This window comes from Saccopteryx bilineata, chromosome 3 (assembly GCF_036850765.1).
Source record: "Saccopteryx bilineata isolate mSacBil1 chromosome 3, mSacBil1_pri_phased_curated, whole genome shotgun sequence".
Lineage (NCBI taxonomy): Eukaryota > Metazoa > Chordata > Mammalia > Chiroptera > Emballonuridae > Saccopteryx > Saccopteryx bilineata.
The window spans coordinates 291,177,147-291,199,776 of record NC_089492.1 but is presented as its reverse complement, the minus strand read 5'-3'; the positions used below and the strand labels follow the sequence as shown (position 1 = coordinate 291,199,776).

Below are 22,630 nucleotides of genomic sequence, written 5' to 3'. Positions count from 1 at the left end.
GGTCCCTCTAACCTCTGGAGGTTTGTTCATCTATTGTTTCTTTCTAGAAGGGCACAAAACCAACTATTAGATTAAAATTGAAACTGCTGGGCAACTTCAAAGTTCTTTCTTTTTCTTTTTTTTTTTTTTTGTAGCGGAGACAGAGTCAGAGAGACGGACAGATAGGGACAGACAGACAGGAAGGGAGAGAGATGAGAAACATCAATTTTTCGTTGAGGCTCCTTAGTTGATCATTGATTGATTTATTACATGTGCCTTGACTGGGGGGCTACAGCAGACCGAGTGACCCCTTGCTCAAGCTGGTGAGCCTTGCTCAAGCCAGATGAGCCCACGCTCAAGCTGTTGACCTCAGGGCCTCGAACCTGGGTCCTCCGCATCCCAGTCCGACGCTCTATCCACTGCACCGCCGCCTGGTCAGGCAACTTCAAAGTTCTTGAGGCAGGGATTCTTGGGTGTCAGCGGAGATCACCCATCCAGGCCGGAGGAGGTAATTTGCCTTGTAGAGGCTTGAGTCCGGAGGGAGAGGATGGGGCCCAGGGGGAGAGGCTGGGGTCCAGGGGGAGAGGCTGGGGTCCAGGGGAGAGGCTGGGGCCCAGGAGAGAGGCTGGGGTCTAGGAGAGAGGCCGGATCCGGGAGGAGAGGCTGGGTTGGGAGAGGCTAGGTCAGGAGGGAGAGGCTGTCAGGATGAGTAGCATCAGGGCTGGGGATTTGGGGGCGGCTCCAGTCTGCCGCCACTCCAATGGGCCTGGGCCCAAGAGGGAGAGAGGACAGCTAATCGGCTGGTCCAGCTGTTTCCATACCTCACGGCAGCACCCTGCCTCGAGATGGGGAGGCTGTTTGACTCGCCCAGCTGTGCTTGGTCTTCCCTGGAACAAGGCAAGGGAGAGCAGGTGCCATCCCAGGTCGCTGGGAGGCCTCAGCCACAGCCTCCCCTCCACGCCCCGCCTGGCCGGGTCTTTCTGCAGGAGGTCCGGGGCATAGTTCCGGCCAGCTCTGCCCCAGGGTCCTGTCCTCATCCCATCCTTCCCCACCCCACTCGGCCGGCTGGAACAGAGGGCTGGCCAGTGCTCCTGTGGGCACGAGGCTAGGCACGGGTGTGAGAGCAGGAAAGAGGGAGGCCCTGGCCTTTGTGGTCTGGACCCCAGCCTGGCCCCGCCCCGCCCCCGGGTTAGAGCCAGCCTTGTTCTGGGGGCGGTGGGGCAGCAGAAGGCTCTCAGCACCATGGGTCCCGGGAGGCTGGACTCCTGCGCGTGGTGATGGAACGGGGCTGGGCACCGCCCGGGGAAGATGGCCATTGTCCGGGGGGGCTGCCGGACTTGTTCTCCCAGGTAGGGGACTTCTGCGTACCAGGACATTCTCCGGGGCCCTCGAGACGGGGCCATGGGGGTGATGGGAAGGCGCCCAGGAGGACTCTGCACCTACAGTGGTCTGGTTTATCTGCAGCTCAGACTTCAGGCCATCTGGGTTTAGGAAGTGAAAGTAAAATAAAGGCTGAGAAGGGTCCACCGCATGCTGATCATGTGACTCAGAACAGCTCAGAGAGATGGTTTGCGGGGGTCAGGGGCAGGGGGCAGTTCTCTGGGTCTTTCTTCTGCTGAACTGAACAGAGCTACCCCTCCCTGAACTCTGGTGTCCTGATGGCCAGGGTGGAAGGGTGTGGACTCCTTCCTGTCCTTCCCTGTGCTCAGGCCACGTGTCCACCCTTTGTCTCAGGGTTCTGTGGGAGGGTGGACAGTAGGAGACCCTGCGACAAAGGTCAGAGGATTGATCGGGTGGAGCAGGTGCGAGGGGTCATCCCCATGAATGGGAGTATCTCTTTGAAGCCCTGGGCAGGGACAGGCAGAGGGGACCAGGTAACAGGAGACCCCACAATCCTGCCCTGTGGGCCACACAGCTGAAGGGGTGTCAGGTGATGGGAGCAGGACAGGGCCTCCTGATTCAGAGGAGACCTGGGGCCTGGCCTGGCCCGAGAAGACAGGGTGGGGTGGGAGTGGGCGGGCGACCAAGGGTGAGCAGCCCCCGGCTGGCGTGCGTGGGGATGGGGCAGAGGGCATGAAGGGGACATGTGTCGACAGGACAGGGGGCAGGGTGGGGAGAAGTGAGGGGACACATGGAGACAGGAAGGTGCCTGCCGTTAAGCCTGGACCTCCCTTCAGGTGTGTGGTAGTCATTCAGAGAAATCTGAAGCAACGGAGTGTGATTCCACCTCCGGCCCAGGGGCCGGGTCAGAGCCTCAGGTCTCAGGCCTGCCGGGGTGGGGATGGTGGGCATCCCCAGCCACAGGGTATGGGGCTGGCTTAACTTGTGCAGCTGGCCAGGTGACCACACTGTGCACACACCTGGCAGTGCCCAGGCTCCCCCGACGCCACCCCAGCTCTTTCTTTCTTTCTTTCTTTCTTTCTTTCTTTCTTTCTTTCTTTCTTTCTTTCTTTCTCTCTCTCTCTCTCTCTCTCTCTCTCTTTCTTTCTTTCATTAAAAAAGTTTTTATCGAGGTAAAAGTCACATAAGATACAACGAACCCTTTTTAGGCGACCAGTTTCATGGCATTTCGCACATTCACCGTGTTGTGCAACCACCACCTCTGCCCGGACCCAGGACATTCTCATCACCCCAAAGGAGACCCCCCACCCGTTAGCCATCATTCCCCCTTCCTTCCCTCCCCTGGCCCCTGGCCATGGCCAGTCCACTTCCTGACTCCATGGCTCTGTCCGCTGTGGACATTTCCAATCACTGGAGGCGTAAGACACGCGGTTTTTGGCGTCTGGCTTCTCTCACGTTACCGCGTGTATCCAGAGCTTGGTTCCTTGTCATGGCCGAGCAGTATTCCGCTTGTGTGGCCCCTCTACCCACACCAGTTTGTTGATCTATCTGTTGTTGGTTGGGGCACATTTGGGCTGTTTCTGGTTATTTTGAAGTGTCACCAGGATGGAAGATGGACTGTGGCTGTCCACCCAGCCGTGTGACGATATCAAGTTGTTTTCCACCTCTGGGCTTGGATGGTCCATTGGCAAAGGCAGGGAAGGGTTGGCCCAAGTGGCCCAAGCCAATGATGTTTCATGTTGGCATATCCTGTCCACACCAAGAGGGTGTCCTGGCCAATTCCGAAAGGGCCAGTCTGGGGAATGGGTGAGGGTGGGTTTGCTCACCGCTTCGGGCCGCCGGCCTCCCAGGTCCACTCCGTGAGGGGTTACCCGGTGACCCATTCCATGCCCCACATTCCGCCCCACTGGCTGCTTGATGGCTGGCTCCAGCATGGGCGTGGCCTCCCAGCACAGGATGTGTGCAAGTGAGTGCTGGCCAGCCCCTTGCTACAGTCTTTGTAGGTGGTGCGTTGAATACTTGTTGGCTGGTTGGCTTGGTGGTGTGTGTGTGTGGGGGGGGGCGGTAGACATGGCTAAGTTGATTTCCAACTCTGAGAAGACCACTAGGCCATTCCTGCTGTGTGAGCTCAGCGGGTCACCACCTCTCTGAGCCTGCGGAAGAGTTGCTTTGTGCCCAGCACCTTGTACACTGCTTGTCCTAGGACCCCCCCCCCCCCCGCTTAGCCTCACCTTTGTCCTCGGGCCCCCTTCGCCCACGCCCGCCCTTGTACACTGCTTGTCCTAGGACCCCCCTTCCCCCCCGCTTAGCCTCACCTTTGTCCTCGGGCCCCCTTCGCCCACGCCCGCCCCGCCTCGTCCCTGCGGTAGCCCTCAGAGCGCGTGCCACTGCTCCGTGACCAGCTGCCCAGCACACGGCCGCCCGGAGGGCTAGCCGCAGGCCTCCATCAGGGTCTGCCTGCCTGGGGACAAAGTGACAGATTGCAGGGGCTATCTCCCTCTCCCAGTGGCCATGGGCAGGTCCAGGCCTGCCCGCTTGGGCACTGCCAGGCTGTGGTTGGACTGATTCCCACAGCTCAGAGCCAAGGACCCAGAGACCTCGACCTGTGGGGGGGGGCAGTAATTTCCTAACCCCCCACCCACACACTGGGAAACAAGGCGCCCCAGCTGAAACCAGCCTGGTCACTGTCACTTCTTCCTGGGTGGCAGGGGCTCCTTTGAGGTGGGGCCTGGGCATGGAGGCTCACAGGAGAGGCACGGGTAGGGACAAAGGTTAGCAGGGCCCTGGGTCAGGAGCTCTAATCCCTAGACACCCCCCATGAGGGGGGAACTGTCGTGTGGTGACCCCACTCCTGTAACAGAGCAGCTTCACGGCCTCGGCCTTGGTGGGCTCCCTATGGGGGGCTTGGCGTTGCTTTCGCATCCTGGTCACACGGTGGACCCTGCTTCCAAGGGAAAGGCCATCAGCGACAGGGAAGGGCAAGGCTCAAACCTAGGGCTGGACTTCTGCCTCCTGTGTGCCCTGAACATGCCATCACCAGAGGGGTGACTGTCCATCTGAGCTGTCCCCACATCCTGGGGCATCAGCAGCCCCCAAGCCTGGCTCAAGACCCCAGGCGAAACCTGGAGACTACTTCATAATAATCATGACCATAGGTCTCCAAGTTCTCACTATGACCCGGCACACGAACACCTTAAATTGATGCTCCCAAAGGGCCCCCCCGGGGCTGCCATTGTCACCCCCACCTCAGAGGTGGTGGCTCCTGGAAGCCCCTTGCCCATCTGCTAGGCTGAGCTCCTGCCCACCGGCCTGAAATGGGGAGAGGGCGGGTCACACAGGGCTTGCTCGGTGTCCTCAAGTGTCACTGTTGACCCCGCCCGCCCACCCACCTCCCTGTAAGGATGCTGGAAGAGGAATGCCCGGGTGCCTTCCGGGAAGGCTCATGCCACCCTTCCCCTTCTCAGAGCGAGCTGCCCTCCGGGCCGGCTGCGTGGGAGATGTCACGGTCCACCGGCACCAATGACGCTACCACATTCGAGCACCTGTGGAGCTCTCTGTGAGTATCTCCTCTGAGTCATCCCCACGGCCGGACTCAGGGTGGCCTCCGCCACCTGGTTGGGCTAACTCGGGGCGGGCAGGGGGCGCTGCCACCTCGGGCCTTCTCCTGGGGACACAGGGTCCAGAGCCTGGTCTGTTTCTTCTGACTAGCCCTCCAGGGGAGTCAGGGCCAGGAATGGTTTGGGGGACAGAGCCCACATGTGGTCAGCCCTCCCTGGCATTCACACCAGCCCTGGAGAGACGGGCCCAGGAGGGGAGAGAGTTGGGGAAGGGGGAGGGGGGAGCTGGGGCGGCCAGGGGAGCCCGGAGACATGGACTGAGGACTCCTGGGGGCAGGAGGGTGGGTTCCCTGATGAAGCCTGTGCCGGGTCCTGAGCTCCGGGCCTGGGTGGTCTAGGGCTGACGGCTCTGTCCCCTCTTCCCAGGGAGCCCGACAGCACCTACTTTGACCTCCCCCAGGCGAGCGCGGGGAGCAGCGAGGCTGCGGGCGGCGCGGAGGCCGGCATGGATGTCTTCCACATGCCGGGCATGGACACGTCGTCGGCTGTCATGGTGAGTGGCGCTGCCCTCTGCGCAGGATTCCGGACGGGGGCGGTCAGCGTGAAATGTCCTGTCCTGGGAGCTACCGCGGGACCGAGAAACATGCTCTTGGGGGACAGCGTCCTTTCATGGGTTTGTCAGAACGTTTCAATCGCAAAACAGAAAATGTATTGTATTTGCTCACATGACTGTCACTCCAGGGGCAGGAATGAGTTTGAGTGTGGCCGGATCCAGGGCTAGGAAGGAATTCAGGTGTGGCTGGATCCAGGTGTTTAAATAGCTGCCTCTCTTGCTCTGCGTTCCCCATTGGTGGCTTGTTCTCAGGTTGCCTCGTCTCATGGGGAAGGGGACAGGCTCCACCAGCATCTCACTCCCTGTGGTGGAGGACCCCTCTTGGCCCAAGATCTAGCAGGCCTGCCTCTTACTGGTCTGGACGTGGTCATCTGCCCATTTCCGAGCCATCTCTGTGCCTCTGATCAGCCTGGGCCCCCTGAAACAGGGTTAGGATGGAATGGTGGAACGTGGGCTCCTCCCACTACAGGGACTGGGTTATGGGGCGGAGAGCCCCGAAGGAAGGGCGAGGAAGAGAAATGGGTGGGCTGCAGGGGCCCTGCAGTGACTCTTTCTTGATGCTGAGCTGGGTCAGGCCCAGGATAGGGTGGGGTCTGATGGGCCGCGAGCCTCCCCCCCCCCCACCCTGTGATGCCCGTTCCTCTGAGGACTCTTAGACTAGATCTGAGGGCTCTGACCCCCTGGCCAGGCTCCTGCCTCCGCTCAGGAGACCATCACGGTGGAAACAGCCCGTCCGCATGGAGCACCCGAGGGTTCGTAACCCCACTGCGCAGGCGAGAAAACTGAGTCCGGCGCTGGGCAAGCGCAGGCCTCCTGTCCCCTGGGGCAGGCCGAGGAGGGGGAGGTGGCATCCTCTCCCTTAAGGACAGTCCCTGTGCTGCCACTGCTCCCCGGGAGGATGCTCCTCCTTGCCCCCACCCCCTTCCTGGACATCACGGTCCCCTACTGCTCAGGGTCAGTCTCAGCCCTTTGGAACTGATGCTGCGGCCGCAGCGAGATCCCACAGACAATCCCCCTTGGGGCTAGTGTCGCCGCTGGGGTCTGATTATGACTGGAATGAAACCACCAGGGAAGTCGTAGGTGAAGGATTTTATTACTCACAGGTCCCGGAGGGTGCAGGGCTCACCTGGAAGAAGTCCAGGGGGGTGGAGGGGAGGGGTCTAGGGTCACAGGGTGGGGTGTCCCTCTTTATGGGTTTACTTGAGACATAAGAGCGGAGAGAGTAAAGCAGGGTCACTCAAGCGGTCATCATCTAGGTGGCCCAGGGCTTTCTGGAAGGGGCCCTCAGTGGGGTGGAATGTGGGGGTGCTGGCTCTACTGCCTACTTGTGTTTATTCGAGATGGATGTCTTTGAAAAGGATACGTTGGCAATCACAGGCTTAATGTCAGGCACTGACATTACAATAAAAAAAGGGGGTTCGTGACTTACACTGGGTCTCCTCTCTGGACGGACAGGAGCTGCCGTCCTGTTTCAGGGAGGGGGGGTCTCCTGCATGCAGCCTCCTAGCAGGCTTGTCTCCAGAGTTCTGGAAGCTTCCCCAACCCAGCTGCCTGGCTTATCCCCTTGGGAGGCAGAGGGATGGGGAGACCCCACAGACCCAGCACCAGAAGGGGGTCCTGCCCACAGGGAGACAGAAGAGCCCCTTCTAGGTTCTGGTGGGTGGGATGTGCTCCCCCCAGGAAGATGAATGCCCAGTGCTGAGTGTGTCTGGGCTTGGGGTGGGGGAGACTGAGGGAGGGAAGACACGGTTCTCACCACCCCTGAGTAAAGAGGGTGGGTCTTGCTGTCACCTTTGGGAACAGCAAGAGAACAAACCTGTCAGGTAACAACATGCCACTCAGTAGAAGCTGGGCACAACATACCTGCGGGCAGAGCTCCGTCACAGAGGGAGGGGTTCCCCAGAACCACACTGGCCACCCTCCACGCCTCACCCTGATGCCTGCCAGGCCCCATCGTGGGGACATCGTGAGCTCGCCACCGCCCACCCTCATGTGGCCCCACACGGCCCAGATGCCAGGTCAGGGGCTCAGTGCAGCGTGGGCAGCTGGCTGCAGTTTCCCAGTGCCTGGCTGCTTTGTCCAAGGGCCTCTGCTTTGTCCATGGTGGCCAGGGTTCTCGATTGGGTACTACTCTGGGCTCCCCAATTGCAGGGTTCAGTTTGCAAAAATGGCATGACTGAGGCAGGCACTGTCCTAGGGGGGACATTGGTCCTCTGGGGGCTTTGGGTCCCCTCCCACGCTAGGCTGGTGGACTGGGCAGGTTCCTTTCCTGACCTCTGCAGTCCAAAGGAGACATTTCCCTGTTAAGGATGGTAGCATGGGGAAGGGGGAGACGCAGGGGCATCGGCTCGTCCCCAGTGTCCCCTGCAGAGTCGTAGAGTCAGTGTGCTCCACGGCCCCTCCCTCCCTGCGCCCTTCCCGCCTCTCCTGGCGCCTTTGTCTGGTGACAGCTGTTGTGTCCAGGTGGCCCCCCATGCGGGGGTAGAGCGGGCTGCCAGCAAGGTCTCGCCCACTACCCCTCCTCCCGTTCCAACAGCATGCTTCAACGCAGGACGCAGGACGCAGGACTGCTGCCTGGGGGCTCAGAGACCCCGGCAGTCCCTCAGAGCAGCCTTCCCGGTTGGGAAGGAGTCACTTCTGGGCTGGTCCCCAGCAGGGAGAGAAAGGACTCTCTCCTTTGGGAGGGTCCACAGCCTGCAGCCAGAGGAAGGGCAGGGGTGGAGCTGGGGGCAGGCAGTGAGCTCAGCTCTCCCGGGATTGTCTTCAGGACTGACTCCCAGCCTGCCTACCCCCAGCAGGGAGTCCTTCCTTCAACAGGCTTCTTGCGGACAGAGCTGAGACCTGGCCAGCTGCCTTGTCATCGTCACAGAGCCACTTTCCTGTGTGTGGCCGACAAGTTGCCCTGCGAAGACCTGAGGAAATGATAACTGGGGTGGAGTGGCCAGTGATTGAGAACCAGAACAGCAGATCCCTGAGAGCCCCTCGGCAGAGGTGACCCGGTCCCGTCCCCAGGTGGCCAGGACTTTGGAGACAGTTGCAGGAGACAGGCGCTGCTCTGGGCACTGCACTGCTGAGGCTGGGGACATGTGGTCAGCGACGCCAAGCGTCCCAGGTCGGCCCGGGCTCACTGTGGGGACAGTGCTGGTGTTCAGGCCCCGGTGACCCAGCCCTGCTGTGCAGGTGGTGCAGCCCCTCTGCTCTGGACCTTCTGTTTTCCACCAGGGCTGGAGAGAGGAGGCCTTTGTTGACCTGACCCCACCTCCTGCTAGGCAGCTCCAGTCCAGGGCACTGATGTGGCTAGCTCCTCCTGGGGCCCAGCCTTGTGCCATACAGCCCTGAGCCCAGAGAGAGTTCATGGCCACCCCTTGGCTGGCCTACTGGTCCGAGGTTCCACGGAGCCCCAGTCTTCCTCTGCCCAAGGTTTAGCTGGGCTCCTCACTCTTCTGGTGTATCAGTCAGCTATTGCTATGTAACAAACCACCCCATTAAAACAACACCCGTTTATGATCTCACAGTCTCGTGAGTCAGAAGTCCTGCACGTGCCCACTGGGTCCCTGCTCAGGGTCTCACCAGGCTGCCAGCCGAGTGCCGGCCAGGACAATGATCTTGCCCGGGGCTAACAGGCCTCTTCTAGGCTCTGGCTGTTGGCAGAAGTCAGTTCCTTGCAGCTGACGATGGGAGGTCCCCACTTGCTTGCTGGCTGTTGAACGAGGGCAACCGTTCTCAGCTGTTAGAGGTCACCGGCCATCCCCCGCCACGAGGTCCCTTCACAACCCAGCCATTTGTTTCTTGGGGAGATCTCCCTGCCTCTTTGGAGAGCTCCCCTGATTAGGCCTGGCCTTCCTGGATAATTCCTTGTTTTGATCAACGCAAAGTTGACTGGTTTGTAACCTAATCACAGGTGGCCTCATCACCCTCACAGCTTTGGGGGTGGGGTAGCGGGCTGTGCAGGTTGTGTAGCTGGGCAGAATCTCGGAGGCCATCTTGGGATTGACCCCCACCCCTAAGTCTTCCCTGTGTCCCCCTGTGCCTGTTTCTGGCATCTTTTACCTCAAATCCTGCTTCTGGCCCTGGCCGGTTGGCTCAGTGGTAGATCATCGACCTGGCGTGTGGAAGTTCTGAGTTCGATTCCCAGTCAGGGCACATAGGAGAAGCGATCGACTGCTTTTCCTTCCCTCCCCCTCCTCCTTCTCTCTCTCTCTTCCCCTCCTGCAGCCATGACTTGATTGGTTAGAGCACATAGGTCCTGGGCACTGAGGATGGCTCTGTGGAGCCTACACCTCAGGTGCTAAAAATAGCTTGCTAAAAATAGCTCAATTGCAAGCGTGGCCCCAGATGGGCAGAGGCATCAGCCCCAGACGGGGGTCACTGGGTGGATCTGATTGGGATGTATGCAGGAGTCTGTCTCTCTATCTCCCCCTCCTCTCACTTAAAAAAAAGTCTTCTTCCTTTTGCTTTCCCCTTTCTGTTACTTATACAACCTGCATGAGTAAGAGCAGGAGGAACATGCCCACCCTCCTGAGCCCAAATGAGGCTCTTTTCTAATCAGGTGTTCCCTTAACAGGCAGGGACACCCAGCTTCCAGGTGTCTGGGTATTTGCCCAACTGCGTACCGTGCCCAATGGGGAGTGGGGGTTTGACCCAGGGCCTTTCCCGCCTCTCCAGTCCGTGTGCCTCCATCCAGCCTGTCTGCCTAGCACCACCCCACGGGCACTGCAGCAAAGAATGGGTCCTCTCAGGATGGCATGGGGACTCCCTGCCCATGACCTTTCTGGCTGCAGGCATCCCGGCTCCGGTGACTCTTACCTGCTGCCTCCAGCCAGAACTTTCCCCCAGGCCCCGTGCAGATCCCTCCCTGAACAGCCACCTAACCCGCAAACTACTGTTTTCTTTGTCTCGTGGGTGGCAGAGATCAGTGCTTCGGGGCTTGGAAACCTGAGGTTGGCCGTTCACTTGCATGTGACTTGTGGTGCCTGACGGGTGCCCACACCCTGACCCCAGCACGGACCTGGGACCCCCTGCAAAGGGCCGCCTTGTGCCAGAGATGTTTAATTAACCCAAGTGGAAATGGAGACTCTAGGAAGGGCGTGGTGGTGACCACCTTGAAGCCCCCACGGGGCAGGCCACTGTTGTGAGACTCCTGTTGGTGCTGAGGGCTGCACAGTGGGCTCACTGTGATGGGTAGGGCCCCAGGGGTCCTCCTGCTGGGCCACCTTCCTTTGTTTCCAGGACACAAAATCAGCAGGGACAAGGCAAGTGGCAGCCAGCAGCCCGCGGCCAGGAGCATGTAGTGTCCGGGTTCTCGCACTCAGTCTGCGGCCCGGGGCCACCCTGGGACGCATACGCCTTTGCCAGGATCCCCGTGGGTAGGGTGTACAGTCTCCCCGAGTGTTTCCCCTCTCTGCTCAGCCCGTTGGGGTTGCCCCAGTGGACCACCACTTTCCCTGGGTAGGAGAGAGATGGCTCCACCCAGGATGCCGGGCCGAAGCACCATCTCTCCGCTTAGGGGTAGGCCAGGGCCTTGCCTACTGAGGTCTCGGGGGTCTGGGCTGGCCCCCCTGTGCTCAGGGCCAATGGCCCGTGGCACCCTCAGGACCTACGGTGGGCTACATCTCAGAGGAAGTGGATGTGGCTTAATTACAGAGCCAGCCACTGGGCCGGCTTGCCGCCCCCTCCCGGGCAGCCTTCGTGGTGCGGTCCAGCTCACCAGCGGGCAAGCTGAGGCCTGCCTGGGCTCTGATGAATAGTCATGAGGAATAAGGGGTGGGCACCCGTTTTGTTGTTAGATGCAGGCGAGTTGACAGAACTCAGGGAGATGGAGAGAGAGAAAATGCCAACAAACAGCCCACATGTGTCACAGCATCCCGGGCTCCTGCCGCCCTAGCCTCGGAGCCTCTCCGCCGGGGCCCACCCTGCCAGGCCACCGCCAGTCTGTCCCTTGTCCCCTCCCCCCTGGCCACCCAGACCCATGCCTCGTCCCGCGGCGCGCCAGCTCCCTGGCGTATGCAGACCCTCTTGCGCCTACCATGCTGTACGTCAGTGACCCCATGCAGCAGCTGGTCACGGTAGGTGTGCCGCGCGCAACCCTGCTGGTCTCCCTGGGGACCCCATCTCCACCCTTCTTGGAGGGGACGCCTTGTGGTGTTTTCACCAAGGTGGAGGGCTCATAGGGACATTCTCTTGTCCATGTTCTGGTCGGGCACCTGCTGCAAGGTGGGGGTGCCACCATCCAGGGTGAACTGAGGCGGGCAGGTCCTGGGCGTGGAGGCAGATGCCTGCCCATCCTGGGGACCAGCGCCCACTGGCTGGGCAGGACCAGCCATCAGGGAGAGGAGGATGGGAGGGAGTCTGGTCAGGGCTTGGCGGCTGTCCCTGGGGGTGGGGCTACCAGCACTCCTCAACTTGGGGGCGGCGGTTCTATCCCAGGCTTAGGGTCTGAGAGCCGCCTTGTCCTGTCCGCAGTTGCCCAGAGCTCAGCGTCCCCTGGGGGTCGGTCCTCTTTCTCCCCAGAGCTTGGGCTTGAGGCCTCCGCACCTGCTTTCGGGCCAAGAGCATCTTCTCCTGGGTACCGGCTCATTTAACAGCTGAGGCAGAAGTGCTCCTCGCTGGCTGAGGGTGGCTGGCAAGGCGTGGGTTCCAGCTCCAGGTCAAGGACCTGCGGCAAGCTGGCCTCCAGGAGGGACAGCCGGCCTGGCGGAGGGAGAGGAAGAGGCTGCAGCTTGCACTTGGCCCCCGTGGACTGAGCCTCAGGGACCCGGGCTCATTTCCAGACTTGCCAGGTCCCTGGGGCCAGGTCGGCACCGGGCTGCTAATTGAACAGGTGGATGTGGGGCACAGCCGTTTCCTGCACCAGAGGGCAGATGGTGGGGGGTGGGTACTGAGGCCCTGGGGACACGGGGTTGGGTGGGACTCTGGTGTAACCTTTTCTCCCAAAAAGAAGTGTGTATTGCAGTATAAGCCGTGCTGGGGTGGGATGGAAGGACCCAGGGCTCGGGGGCTTGGGCGGGGGCTGTGAGCATCACCTCCGCCTGAGCTGCGGGCAGCAGGGAGACGCTGGAGTCCACCCTGCCGCTGCTGCCCATGTTTGGGGACCAGCAACAGCCAATCGTGTCAGGCAAGGCTTCCCCGGAGCTGGGCAACCATGTCCGCTCACCCCCCCAGCAAGTGTATGTGCAGCGACTTGTATGCCTTCCAGTCGGGTCGGGGCAGGGGCGGGGACCGGGGCTGGGTCACGGAGATGTATGACAGTGACTGAACCAGGACAATGACAGTGACTTGCCTTCTCAGAGAGAAAGTGATACTCAACCCAAAGCATCTTAAGCCCTAAATAAAGAAATAGGGAGGAAGCATTAAGCTTCCGGAAGGAAGCCACCTGTAGGGCCCCTGGTCTCCCTCTCTCCCATGCGGGAGCAGCGTGAGGGGCACAGGGGGGAGGACTCTGCTCCCCCGTGCAGTGTGGACCGGGTCACCCTCTGCGCGTACGGACGGGCCTTACAGACGGAGCGGCCTCTGCAGGCAGGAGGGCCCCACAGGCAGGAAACTTTACTAAGCGCCCACTGCGTGCACACAAGGGCACGTGGAGGGAGGAGAAACCCTCCGCTGCAGTGCTGGGAGCTGACCACAGGGGGGCAGGGCGGAGGCTGAGAGAGGGGCTGCGCCCCGGACCAGGTGGCAGCCCAGCTGGTGTGAGAGCCGCCCGGGTGTGGGGACCTGCCGAGGGGCCGGGTGAGAGAATAAGGGTGGCCAAGGTTTTGACCTAAGTGACTGGGTGAAGGGAGTTGACGTTTACTCAGATGGGAAGCTGCAGGAGGAGTATTTGGAGTGAAAATGAAGCATTCAGCATCAGCCAAGAGGATGAGGGGAGTGCGAAGAAAGGAGGGAGGGAGGGAGAAAGGTAGGCGCTGTCCAGAGCTGCTGACCCGCAGAGCAAAATGGGCAGGGTGGCGCGGACTTCAGGGGAGGTGGTGGCTGGCTGCAGCCACAGGAGGGATGGAGTTTGAAGGTGACATTCAGATTCAGGGCAGAGAGGAATCAGGACAATGTCAAAGCTTCTTGTTTTGAGTCTTGCAGGGTGGGGAGGAGTCTGGTTGGAGCTGCCACTTAGCCGGTGTCTGCTGGGTAGGAAGGCTGGATGGTGATAACCAGTGGGGGTCCCAGATTGAGTGGGGTTTGCTGCCAGGGTGGGCTGGGGTCGCACGGAGGGAGGGTGACCAGAAAGGAGAGCACAGCCCAGGCCCCACGCTCCACTCCCTTCCCCCAGTAGGAGACAAACAGGGGAAGAGATACCACAAAAGAGACCAGAGGGGCAGGCCGGGCACATGGAGAAGGCACTGAGGACTGGACGGGCCGGCTGGGGGGGGGGTGCTGACGAGAGGTGGGACACAGTGGGGACAGAAAAGGGACAGGGCCTCTCGGGACCCTGTGGGAGTCCATGGCCAGGACTGGACAAAGCTGAGTTGGGAATGGCGAGGGGGTGCTGGGCTGGGGAGTGGGGCACAGCCACAGGGCGTCCTCTCTCCGGTCTTGTGCCTTGGGGCTGTGAGTCTCTCAGGGGGGTCACGGAGGGACTGACTCTTCCCACAGGGGAGAACCAGCACCTGACGCAGAGAGACGGGGAGGGCCACCCCCACCCGCTGGCTTGCTGTGCCTGACATGTGCCTCCTCGGCCAGGTTCTGTGTCTGTCCCCAAAGTTCCAGCACCAGACACCTGTCTAGCTGCCCCACCTGGATGCCTGTTGGGACCTCCACCCACCAGCACCAGCTGAGCTCCCTCCCACCTTGCCCCTTCCTGACATGTCCCGTCTCAGCTAGAGGAAAACCCACTCTTCCTTTTCTCGGCCAACCCCTGGTGCTGTTCTTGACACCCCCTTTCCTGCACACCCAACGTGCAGTTCACTAGGAGCCTGCACGCGTGCTCTCTAACTGTGCTAGGCCCCCACGCTGCTCCCACATGGCCCACAGGTGGCCCGCAGCTTCCTTAGATTGAGCCATCCCCACCACTCAGCCGTCCTGGCCTGCTCTACTGGGAGGGGTTTGACCCTTTGACCGGGGTCTTGCACTTGGCCCTGCCCCTCAGCCCTCCCTCTGGCCACAGGCCCTGCAGCCGGGTCTCCAGCCTGGAACCTTCCCCTGGGCTCAACCTGGTACCCATGGTGGCATCTTGCAGCTGGGGCAGATCTCCAGTGGTCACCTGGAGAGCCCACTGGCCTGGGCGCCCCTGCCCTGCCTTTGTCTTCAACCTGAAGTGAGCCACCGGCCCTGCCTGCCTGGCTGCTCGCTTGTTTGAGGTTGGGGCCTCAGAGAGAGGACCGGGAGGGCACGGGCTGCATCTGCGTTCCCTGGGGGAACGACAGAGCACCCTCACCTGCCGGGTGGGAGGGGCTGGGGCCGGCCTGTCTGTCCACCCCAGGGCCCCGATTTGGGGGAGGGGGGGAAATGACCAGTGCAGAGACTCACCTCTCAGTAAGTGCAGGGCGCTCTCTCCGGCTCCTGCCCCCACGCCCTCTCCCTGCAGTGCCCCCCACTCTGTGGGCTGCTCTGAACCCCCTCTGTGGGTCCCAGCCCCCTTGTCCCTTCCCCTGAGGCCATCTTCAGTGGCCACCCATGACTGCCCCAACCCTCCCCGTGCACTCTGTCCAGCTGTCACCATTAAACGTGTCCCTCCAGCTGCTCACGTTTACTGTCCCCCAGTGGGGAGGGCGTCACCCAGACTGCTGCCCCCTGATGGTCCTGATTTGCATCTACAGGAAGGACAGACTGACGGACAGAGGGATGGATGGGTGAAGGATGTCAAGGCTGCACTGGGTCAGGCTCTGGAGCTGCGGGCAGGGCTGGGAAAGGCTGACTGACTGCAGGAGTGGGACGCCGACACCTGCACCCCGTCGTCCCCAGGATGCCGGGCCCCCTCCCATGGCGATCACAGGGCGCCCCTCTCCTCCCAGCCCCTTGGCACCCTGAGAAGCGGCGCCTGGACTGGGCTTCGTTTTCTGGTGGTTACATAATAACATCTGTGTATCCCATGGGCCACCTGCCTGCTCACGGCAGCTCTGAAGAGCCCAGCGGGGCACCCCTGTGCCCCCCCACCCCCAGCCTCCACCGGGACCCTGGATGCTCTGGGTCCTCGCTGCCTTGGCAGCACCCGCTGCAAGTGGAGGCGGGCAGAGTGTCTGCGGCTCAGCCTCTCGGTCCCGCAGACACAGGCCTGGGGGAGCCCGGGCTTCCAGGGGCACGTTTCTCTCTGGTGCAAGGTGTGGAAAGTTCCACACGGCCCTGGCATAGGATTGGGCAAGGCTCGCCTCAGCCCCGGGTGAGTGGAGAGAGTGTGTGTGCACGCTTTCGGGAGGAGAGGGAGCCTCCCCCCAACCCCCCCACCCCTGGTGCATGTTGAATCTTGCCGGCATTTCCATCCGTTTAATCACAGACTCCGGGAGATGCTGTGGGAAATGCCAGCGGGATGGAGGGCTCGCTCCGAGTGGGATGGGTTATCTCTGAGCCGGAGCCAGACTGCGTGTCAGTCACTCACCTCTGGGTGAGGTCGCCCCCAAGCCCAGACATGCCTGCCAGAGAGGATCAGAGAGTTTGAAGTTTCGTTCTTTATTATTATTTTAAAAAACCAAAAAAAAAAAACAAAAGGCTGGTCTTGGTGTTCTCCCAGGAGCACAGGGATGCAGGGGGTCAGAGCAGACACCCAAGGGGGCCCTGGTCGGCTCTCCCCAAGATGCTCCGGGAAGACCCCTGGAGATCAGACCCGTGGTGCCCGCCCGCCCGCCCCATGCTGCGCAGCCGCCAACAGGGACGGGGCAGGCGCCTGTCTGCCCCACTCAGGGCAGCGGCCTGACAAGGACACACAGGGTGCATGCTGGGAGTGGGGAGCACCGGCGGGGGCCTCGCCCCTGGAGCCCACATCCGAGCATCTCTGGAGGCTGTGGGGATCTGGGGTGGGGCACCGGGCTCCTGTGACCCCCTCCTGTTTGGATCCACACTGATCCCACAAGGACGCCACCCCATGCCACAGAGAGGGGACCGCACAGCCAGGCCATGGTGGAGTGGGGGCTCGGACCCTGTCTCCTGACCTGTGGGCCTGGCTTCGTGGGCTCCGCTCCAGCCCCCAGCCAGGAGGGGCCAGCCAGGCCAGGCCGGGCTGCTGGAGGCAGCTCTCCAGGCCCTGCTCCTGGCCTGGAGGCTGGGAGTAGAGTCCAGCAGAGGGAGTGAGAGGGACGGGGCGGGGGGCAGCAAGGCCAGGGTGGCAACTGGTCAGAGGCTGCAGGTATGGCGAGAACAGAACCAGGACAGAGCTTGGGCTGGGCCTGAAGGAGGCAGCTCGGGTGCGGGGTGCCCAGAGGCTGACCTTAGACAGGAGCTGGGAAGACTGTGCATTCAGACTGTCACTTGGGAGGCGTGCTGGCCAGGTCCCCGTGCAGCACTGGACACACGTGGGTGCTGCAGGTTCACAGGGCGGGGTACCTGGCAGGCAGGGCAGCGTGGGGCCTGGTGTCAGGACCCGACAGGATTGGGAGGGAGGGATGGAGACAGAGGGACCCGTGCAGCCTCAGGCCGGGCAGGGGGTCACCTGGGAAGGTCACAGTGGACTTTGCTTGGAGCTCCATGTGGGCCTCTTGGTTTTCTTTGGGATGGCTGTGAATGTCCTCAGTCCCCTAGTCTCCCAAAAGGATGGAGACCTCTGGCAGGCCTGACTCAGCCGCCGCATCACCCTCACTGGGCCCTTGGGGGGAAGGTCCCCTGTGTGGTCCCCGTGAGCCTGGCTGAGGTCACAAAGTGAGAGGAGCTCTCTCCTGCTGGGTCACAGTACTCCAGTGAGAGGAGACTCCCTCACCGGGAGCCTCGTGCCCCCGGACAGCAGAGGTTCTGTGACAGGTGGGGCCCGGGTTCTGGGCCGTGAAGATGCTTTCTCTCTGCTAACCCACGGACGTGTCTCCCTGCCCTGGGAGGACGGGATTCTAGGATTACGTGTCTCATCCTGGGTCCCTCATCACAGGGCAGATGCCCTTGTGCTTGTTCAAGTTGTTTTGTCCTTTCTGTTCCTTACTGGGTCCCTTTCCCTCCTTCCTGGGTGTGCAGGAAGGACGTTCTCTGCTGAACTCAGGTAGCCCTGCAGAGGCAACGTGGGCCTAAGCTGCCAGGCGAGGTCAAGGTCCTCGTGGAGTCAGACCTCCCAGGATACCAGCTCAGACAGAGGTGGGTCCCGGGGTCCTCGGCTGGGGCACGGTGTGTGACGATGTCTTCCGGCCAGACCGTGAAAGAGCAGTTAAAAACACAAAAAACCGTTGAGGAAATGCTGTGGAACGCAGGAGGGTGACTGAGCTGGCCTCCCCTCTCCACCCCCCACCCCGGCTCATGAAAGAAGGAACCAGAACCCATGTGAGCCTCAACCACAGGCAGGTAGGTAGGGGAGAGGGAGCTGCAGTCACCACGCCGACACGCTGTGGACGTGGGTGCTGGCGCCTGTCTCGGCTCCTGAGTGCATTAACGACAGGACCCTCAGAGACGCCGTGGGCTTGGGCGTGCGCCCATGGCGGGGGTGGCGGGGGGCTGTGTGTGACAACATTTCCCACTCCACCCACCCAGAGGAGCAGGAGGAGCCTGGGAACACAGAGACGGAGCGGGAGGCAAGGGGCTAGCACAAGCCAAGGTCCCATGGCACTGACCAGTATTGCCCAAAGGAGGCTGGAAACGGGGGTAGTTCTCACCACCCAAAGGCGCAGGGCTTCTGTCTCCGAACCTTCCTGTCCTGGAGGCCAGGGAGCAAACCCAGGTTTGAGCCCAGTGCCCCCACCCACCCCACCCCTGGCTGTGCCTGCTCTGGCCCCCTTCAGCATCCCTCACTGGCAGGGACATAACCAGAGTCCTGTTAAATTTCATTGATCGACAAGTGTTTCTGCGACCGTCACACACTATACCCAGCTGAAGGCCTTGGGAGGGGGCGGTCCCCTTAGAGGTGTGACCCCAGAAGGACATCGACCTCTGCTGGCAGCTTGGCCTGCACAGGCCCGCTAGAAAAACAGGTTCCACTCTGAGGGCACCGCGTGCGGCACCTAAATAGACATCACTTGGTGGCCCGATGGCGAGGTCAGGGCCCGCCGTGGCTTTTCTCGTCTGGATCATTCTGGAGGTGCTGGCCGTGGGCCATGGACGCTAGGCAGCGGGTGACCCGGAGGGTTTGGGGCACAGACGTTATAAACAATTTCTTTTTCATCATCTATCCCCCCAAAACGATGTGAGATGATTCCCACGTTTTGAACAGATAAGCACACGGAGGGAGGCTTAGGAAATGCAGCTCACCGCGGAAGGGGCAGCCTGGGGGGCAGGAGACCACGTGCCCACCAGGAGACCCCACCGGCGGACAGGGTGGGTGCCCGGTGCAGACCACGGGGGCTGCAGGGGCGACGTCCCACCCTCACAGGGAGGTGGCCTGACCCTGGGGCGCCCAGAGCAGGAGTGCGCGTGGTAAGTCTGCATGAGTTTTGGGGTCTATTTAAGTTTTGGGGGGGCTGTTTCCTTCAACCCTGAATTTCTGAGCGTCCAGTGCGGTGCTAAATGCAACATGATGGCTGGAAAGTGACCTCCCTGGGGCCCTGGGTTCTCCCACGCCCCCCTACCCCTACCCCCCTGGTGCTCAGGGACTGTCCTCTGAGCGAGGGAATGGAGGTCTGGCTCTCGAACCTGCTCCTTGGCGTGATGGGCCCAGCCTCAGTCTCCTCCCCTGCAACCATCATCAAGGTGGGCTTTTGTGCGGTGAGACCAGACGCATGTACCAGCAAGGGGGCTCCCCGGATCACGGGGTCTCCCAGATGAAGGTTGGCCCTCCCGATGGGAAGTCATGAGTTCCAGTGTTTCTGGACCCTCTTGTTCCTGCAGGAGGCCCCAGGCTGGGGGCACAGCTGCAAGGCTAGGATGGGGCAGGAGCTGGGATGGACACCCCCCCAGAGGAGCACCCTCGGGTCTCTTCCCTTCCCCCACTGCTCCCAGGGCAGTGTCCTCGTGGCCTTGGGACTGGAGTCCTTGGAAGAGGTCAGCTCTTTCCTTTCCTGGAGCTGGGGTTATCCAGGTGCAGTTCAGGACCTCATCCAGGGCCCGGGCCTCTGCTCCCGCCCGCCCCCGCCCCCGACCAGCAGCCCCTCCCTCTGCAGACTGCTGGCCCCATCCAGTGTGCCTTCTGCTCTGTGTGTGAGCACCCCGTCACATGGCCCGGGGAGGGGGACAGACTGTGGGTGCCCCTGGCTGACATGGAGCGCCCTCCTCGGCCCGGGGCCTCGGTGCCCTGTGGATGAACAAGGTGCGTGGGCTGCCCACGCGGAGGGCGGGTCCGGCCCCTCTGCGCCACCCAGCGCCGGCTCCCCGGGTTTATGCGGCGGGCGGACTGGACTGCGTAGAGGGCCACGGGGCCCTGGTGGAGAAGGTTCTGGGGCATCGTCCTGCTCTGCGGGACTCAGTGAGGATCTGCCGGAGCCCCCGCTGTCCGGCCTCCCAGGCAGGCCTGGTGCAAATCTTCCAACTGGTCCCTGGAGGGGAGGCCACTGGCTGGCTCCCTCACCCCGTGCGCTCATGGCCCTCCCCAGGTCGGGCCCAGGAGCCCTGCGCATGTAGGCACATGTGGGTGCCGCGGGCCGGGCGTGTTCTGATCAGCCCCCTCTCTTGGGAATTCTTATTGAAAACAAAACAAACCAAAAATGTCTTGGTTTTACCCAGGTTTCTGCCTGCTGCCAAGTGGGTATCGCCTGGGCCTCTGGTTCTGCAGGAGCCTCGCCCCCCCCCCCACCGTGCCCCTGGCTCCCCTGTTGCCGTGTTGGGCCTCTGCTTGGGGTCAGGGGTCCCCTGCACCTGGCCTTGGTGCCAGGCTGGGCTGGCCCAGCAGAGCCCCCCCAGCTGCTAGGGAGGAAATGCAGGAGCTTTCTGTGGGCAGGGGGCAGGGGCCTTTCAAGAGCATTGCAAAGCTGCCGTGCATTCTAATCAGCGGGCTTCTCGCCGCACTCAGAGCCCCAGCCACACGGGGCAAGGAGACAGAAATCTGTGCCACCTCCTGGGGATGAGGGAGGAGGAGTCCACGGGGAAGCAGGACCCAGAGGGAGCCGTGAGCACCAGGCAGAGCTCACCAGGACGCTGTCCTCCAGTTCCCCTGGGGAGGAGGGGGCGTCTCCCAGGCACCAGGACCACAGAGGCCACTAAGCCTGCCATGTCGGGGGCCCAGCGAGGGGAGGGCCCACAGCGGGGGGCTGTGAGGGCACTGGAGGGCTGCGGGGTCCAGCTTGCTGTGCAGAGCGGGTTCTGTCCATCTCACTGGGACTGTGGCGTGCGGGTGGGCCTGCCTGTTGGAAGCCTCGCGCCCTCCCGCTCTGGGACCGCTGGGCGTCGAGATCCTATCAGCCCCTAGGTGCGGTGACTAATTCCCTGGCACCCGCCTCGGATGGGTAAAGAATGTGGACAAGTTAAAATCTGAACAGTGTTGTCGTGGGGCTGCCTCCCGTTTCTCCTGAACAGGGCAGCGGGGGCGGCAGGGGTGGCAGGGGGACAGACCTGCAGCCCCTGGCTGGGCTGTCCCCACTCGGGGACCCGTCTGAGGCCGGGACCTAGGAAGGCAGCTACCTGAAGCTCTCCGGCAGCCCAGGGCCCCACCCAGCAGGGCCTTGACTGTCACCCAGAAGAAAGAGATCATGGAGACTCGAGGGGTGGGGGTGGGCAGGCTGGGACCCCACCTCCCTCACCCCAGGACCCACCAGGCTCTCTGCATCGTGGGAGCAGGAGGGGACAGCTCACACCTGATCCTCAGTCCTAGTCATCCGCACGAGGGGAGCTGTCTCCTGCTGCTCACCTGCGTCCGTCCTGCCTTCCTTCCTGTGTCCGCTAGTCCACTTGCTCAGCTGACGTCCTGAGGAAGCACCATGTGCCACCCCACCCGCCACCCCAGAAAGGGCGTTAATCTTACTAATAGTAACCCTGCGGGCCCACGCTGGCCGGCCGGACACCGACTGAGAATCCAGTCCCGCCCGTCCGGCAGGAGTGGAACCAGAGCCTCGTGTGCAATTCTGCATTTTCTAGCAGCCACATTAAAAAGGGGGGGGGGGTGGAGGAACAGGTGGAAATAATTTAATGTATCCCAACCTGTGCTCGCTTCTGTAACGTAGCCAGCATGAGATGGTGAATGGGGGGTTGTATGTTCACGGCACTAAGCCCTTGGATGGGGGCATCCTCATGCCCACAGCACAGCTCGAGCCACAGTGGCCACCTTGAATGTGCCCATGGGGCCAGTGGCTGCCGTTTGGGACGGGACTGGCATGGGGCAGGTCAGTGACAGCATCTGCCCTTGTGGGGCCCGCTATCCAGTTGGGCAGACAGAAACCACAGGTTCACAGAGGTATTCCCACTCGGGGGCGGGGGGGGGAGGGCAGAGCACCAGGTGTCCAGCCAATATCTTCTTGGAGAGGGGGTGCCGTAGCTCCCCCCACCCCGCCGTGACAGCGTGGGTAGGAAGGGTAAGGCTCGTCCTCCTGTTTTGTATTGAATGGCTTCACTGAGCTACGGTTTACGTCGCACACGGTTCGCCAACATCAAATGCACAGCTCTGGTTTTTAGTGTGTTGACTGATCAGTGTACCTGTTGTTAGTCAGTTTTGGAACATCTCAGCGCCCCCGAAGGAAACCCCACGCCCCTTCGCCATCATCCCCGGCCCCGGCCAGCCCCTGGTCACCCCTAGGCTGCATCTATCTCTGTGGCGCCGCCCTCCTGGGCAAGTGGAACCACACGGTCCGTGGCCGATGGTCCGGCTTCCTCCACTCAGCACGTGGGCTTTTCCTCCAGTTCGTAGCACATGTCACTTTGTTTTGTGTTCACGGTAGGGAAAGATTCCGTGGAACACCGCCATGGTTTGTCCATTTGCCCTTTGGCAGGAGGGTCTGGGGTCCCCATGGCAAGGGCACAGGCAGACTGTGTAGCAAGAGCAGGGGCCCCCTACCCCTCTTCTGAGCGGGGGACACTCTCCCTGCCTCCTCTGGCGAGGCCCACTAGGGCCACCACATCACCCCTTGAGTCAAGTCACTGCCACTCTGTGCCTCAGTTTCCTTAGCCATAAAGTGGAGACACTAACAGTGTCCACCCCAGACCTGGGGGCCATCCAGACACTGACAAG

At 61.8% G+C, this 22,630-nt stretch overlaps 1 protein-coding gene across 5 annotated transcripts in view; it reads left to right on the top strand.

Moving 5' to 3' along the window:
- The window catches only part of TP73 (tumor protein p73), a 56,112-nt gene that overhangs the window by 13,880 nt on the left and 19,602 nt on the right, over nucleotides 1–22,630 (top strand). For 3 of the 5 annotated variants that reach the window (XM_066270628.1, XM_066270630.1, XM_066270629.1), the window contains exons 2-3: nucleotides 4,785–4,876; nucleotides 5,304–5,430. In XM_066270628.1, coding sequence (XP_066126725.1) covers nucleotides 4,785–4,876; nucleotides 5,304–5,430 — 219 coding nt within the window. Of the gene's footprint in view, nucleotides 1–4,784; nucleotides 4,877–5,303; nucleotides 5,431–11,474; nucleotides 11,556–22,630 lie in introns of those variants that run through there. The other 2 variants (XM_066270631.1, XM_066270632.1) reach the window with 2 other exon arrangements.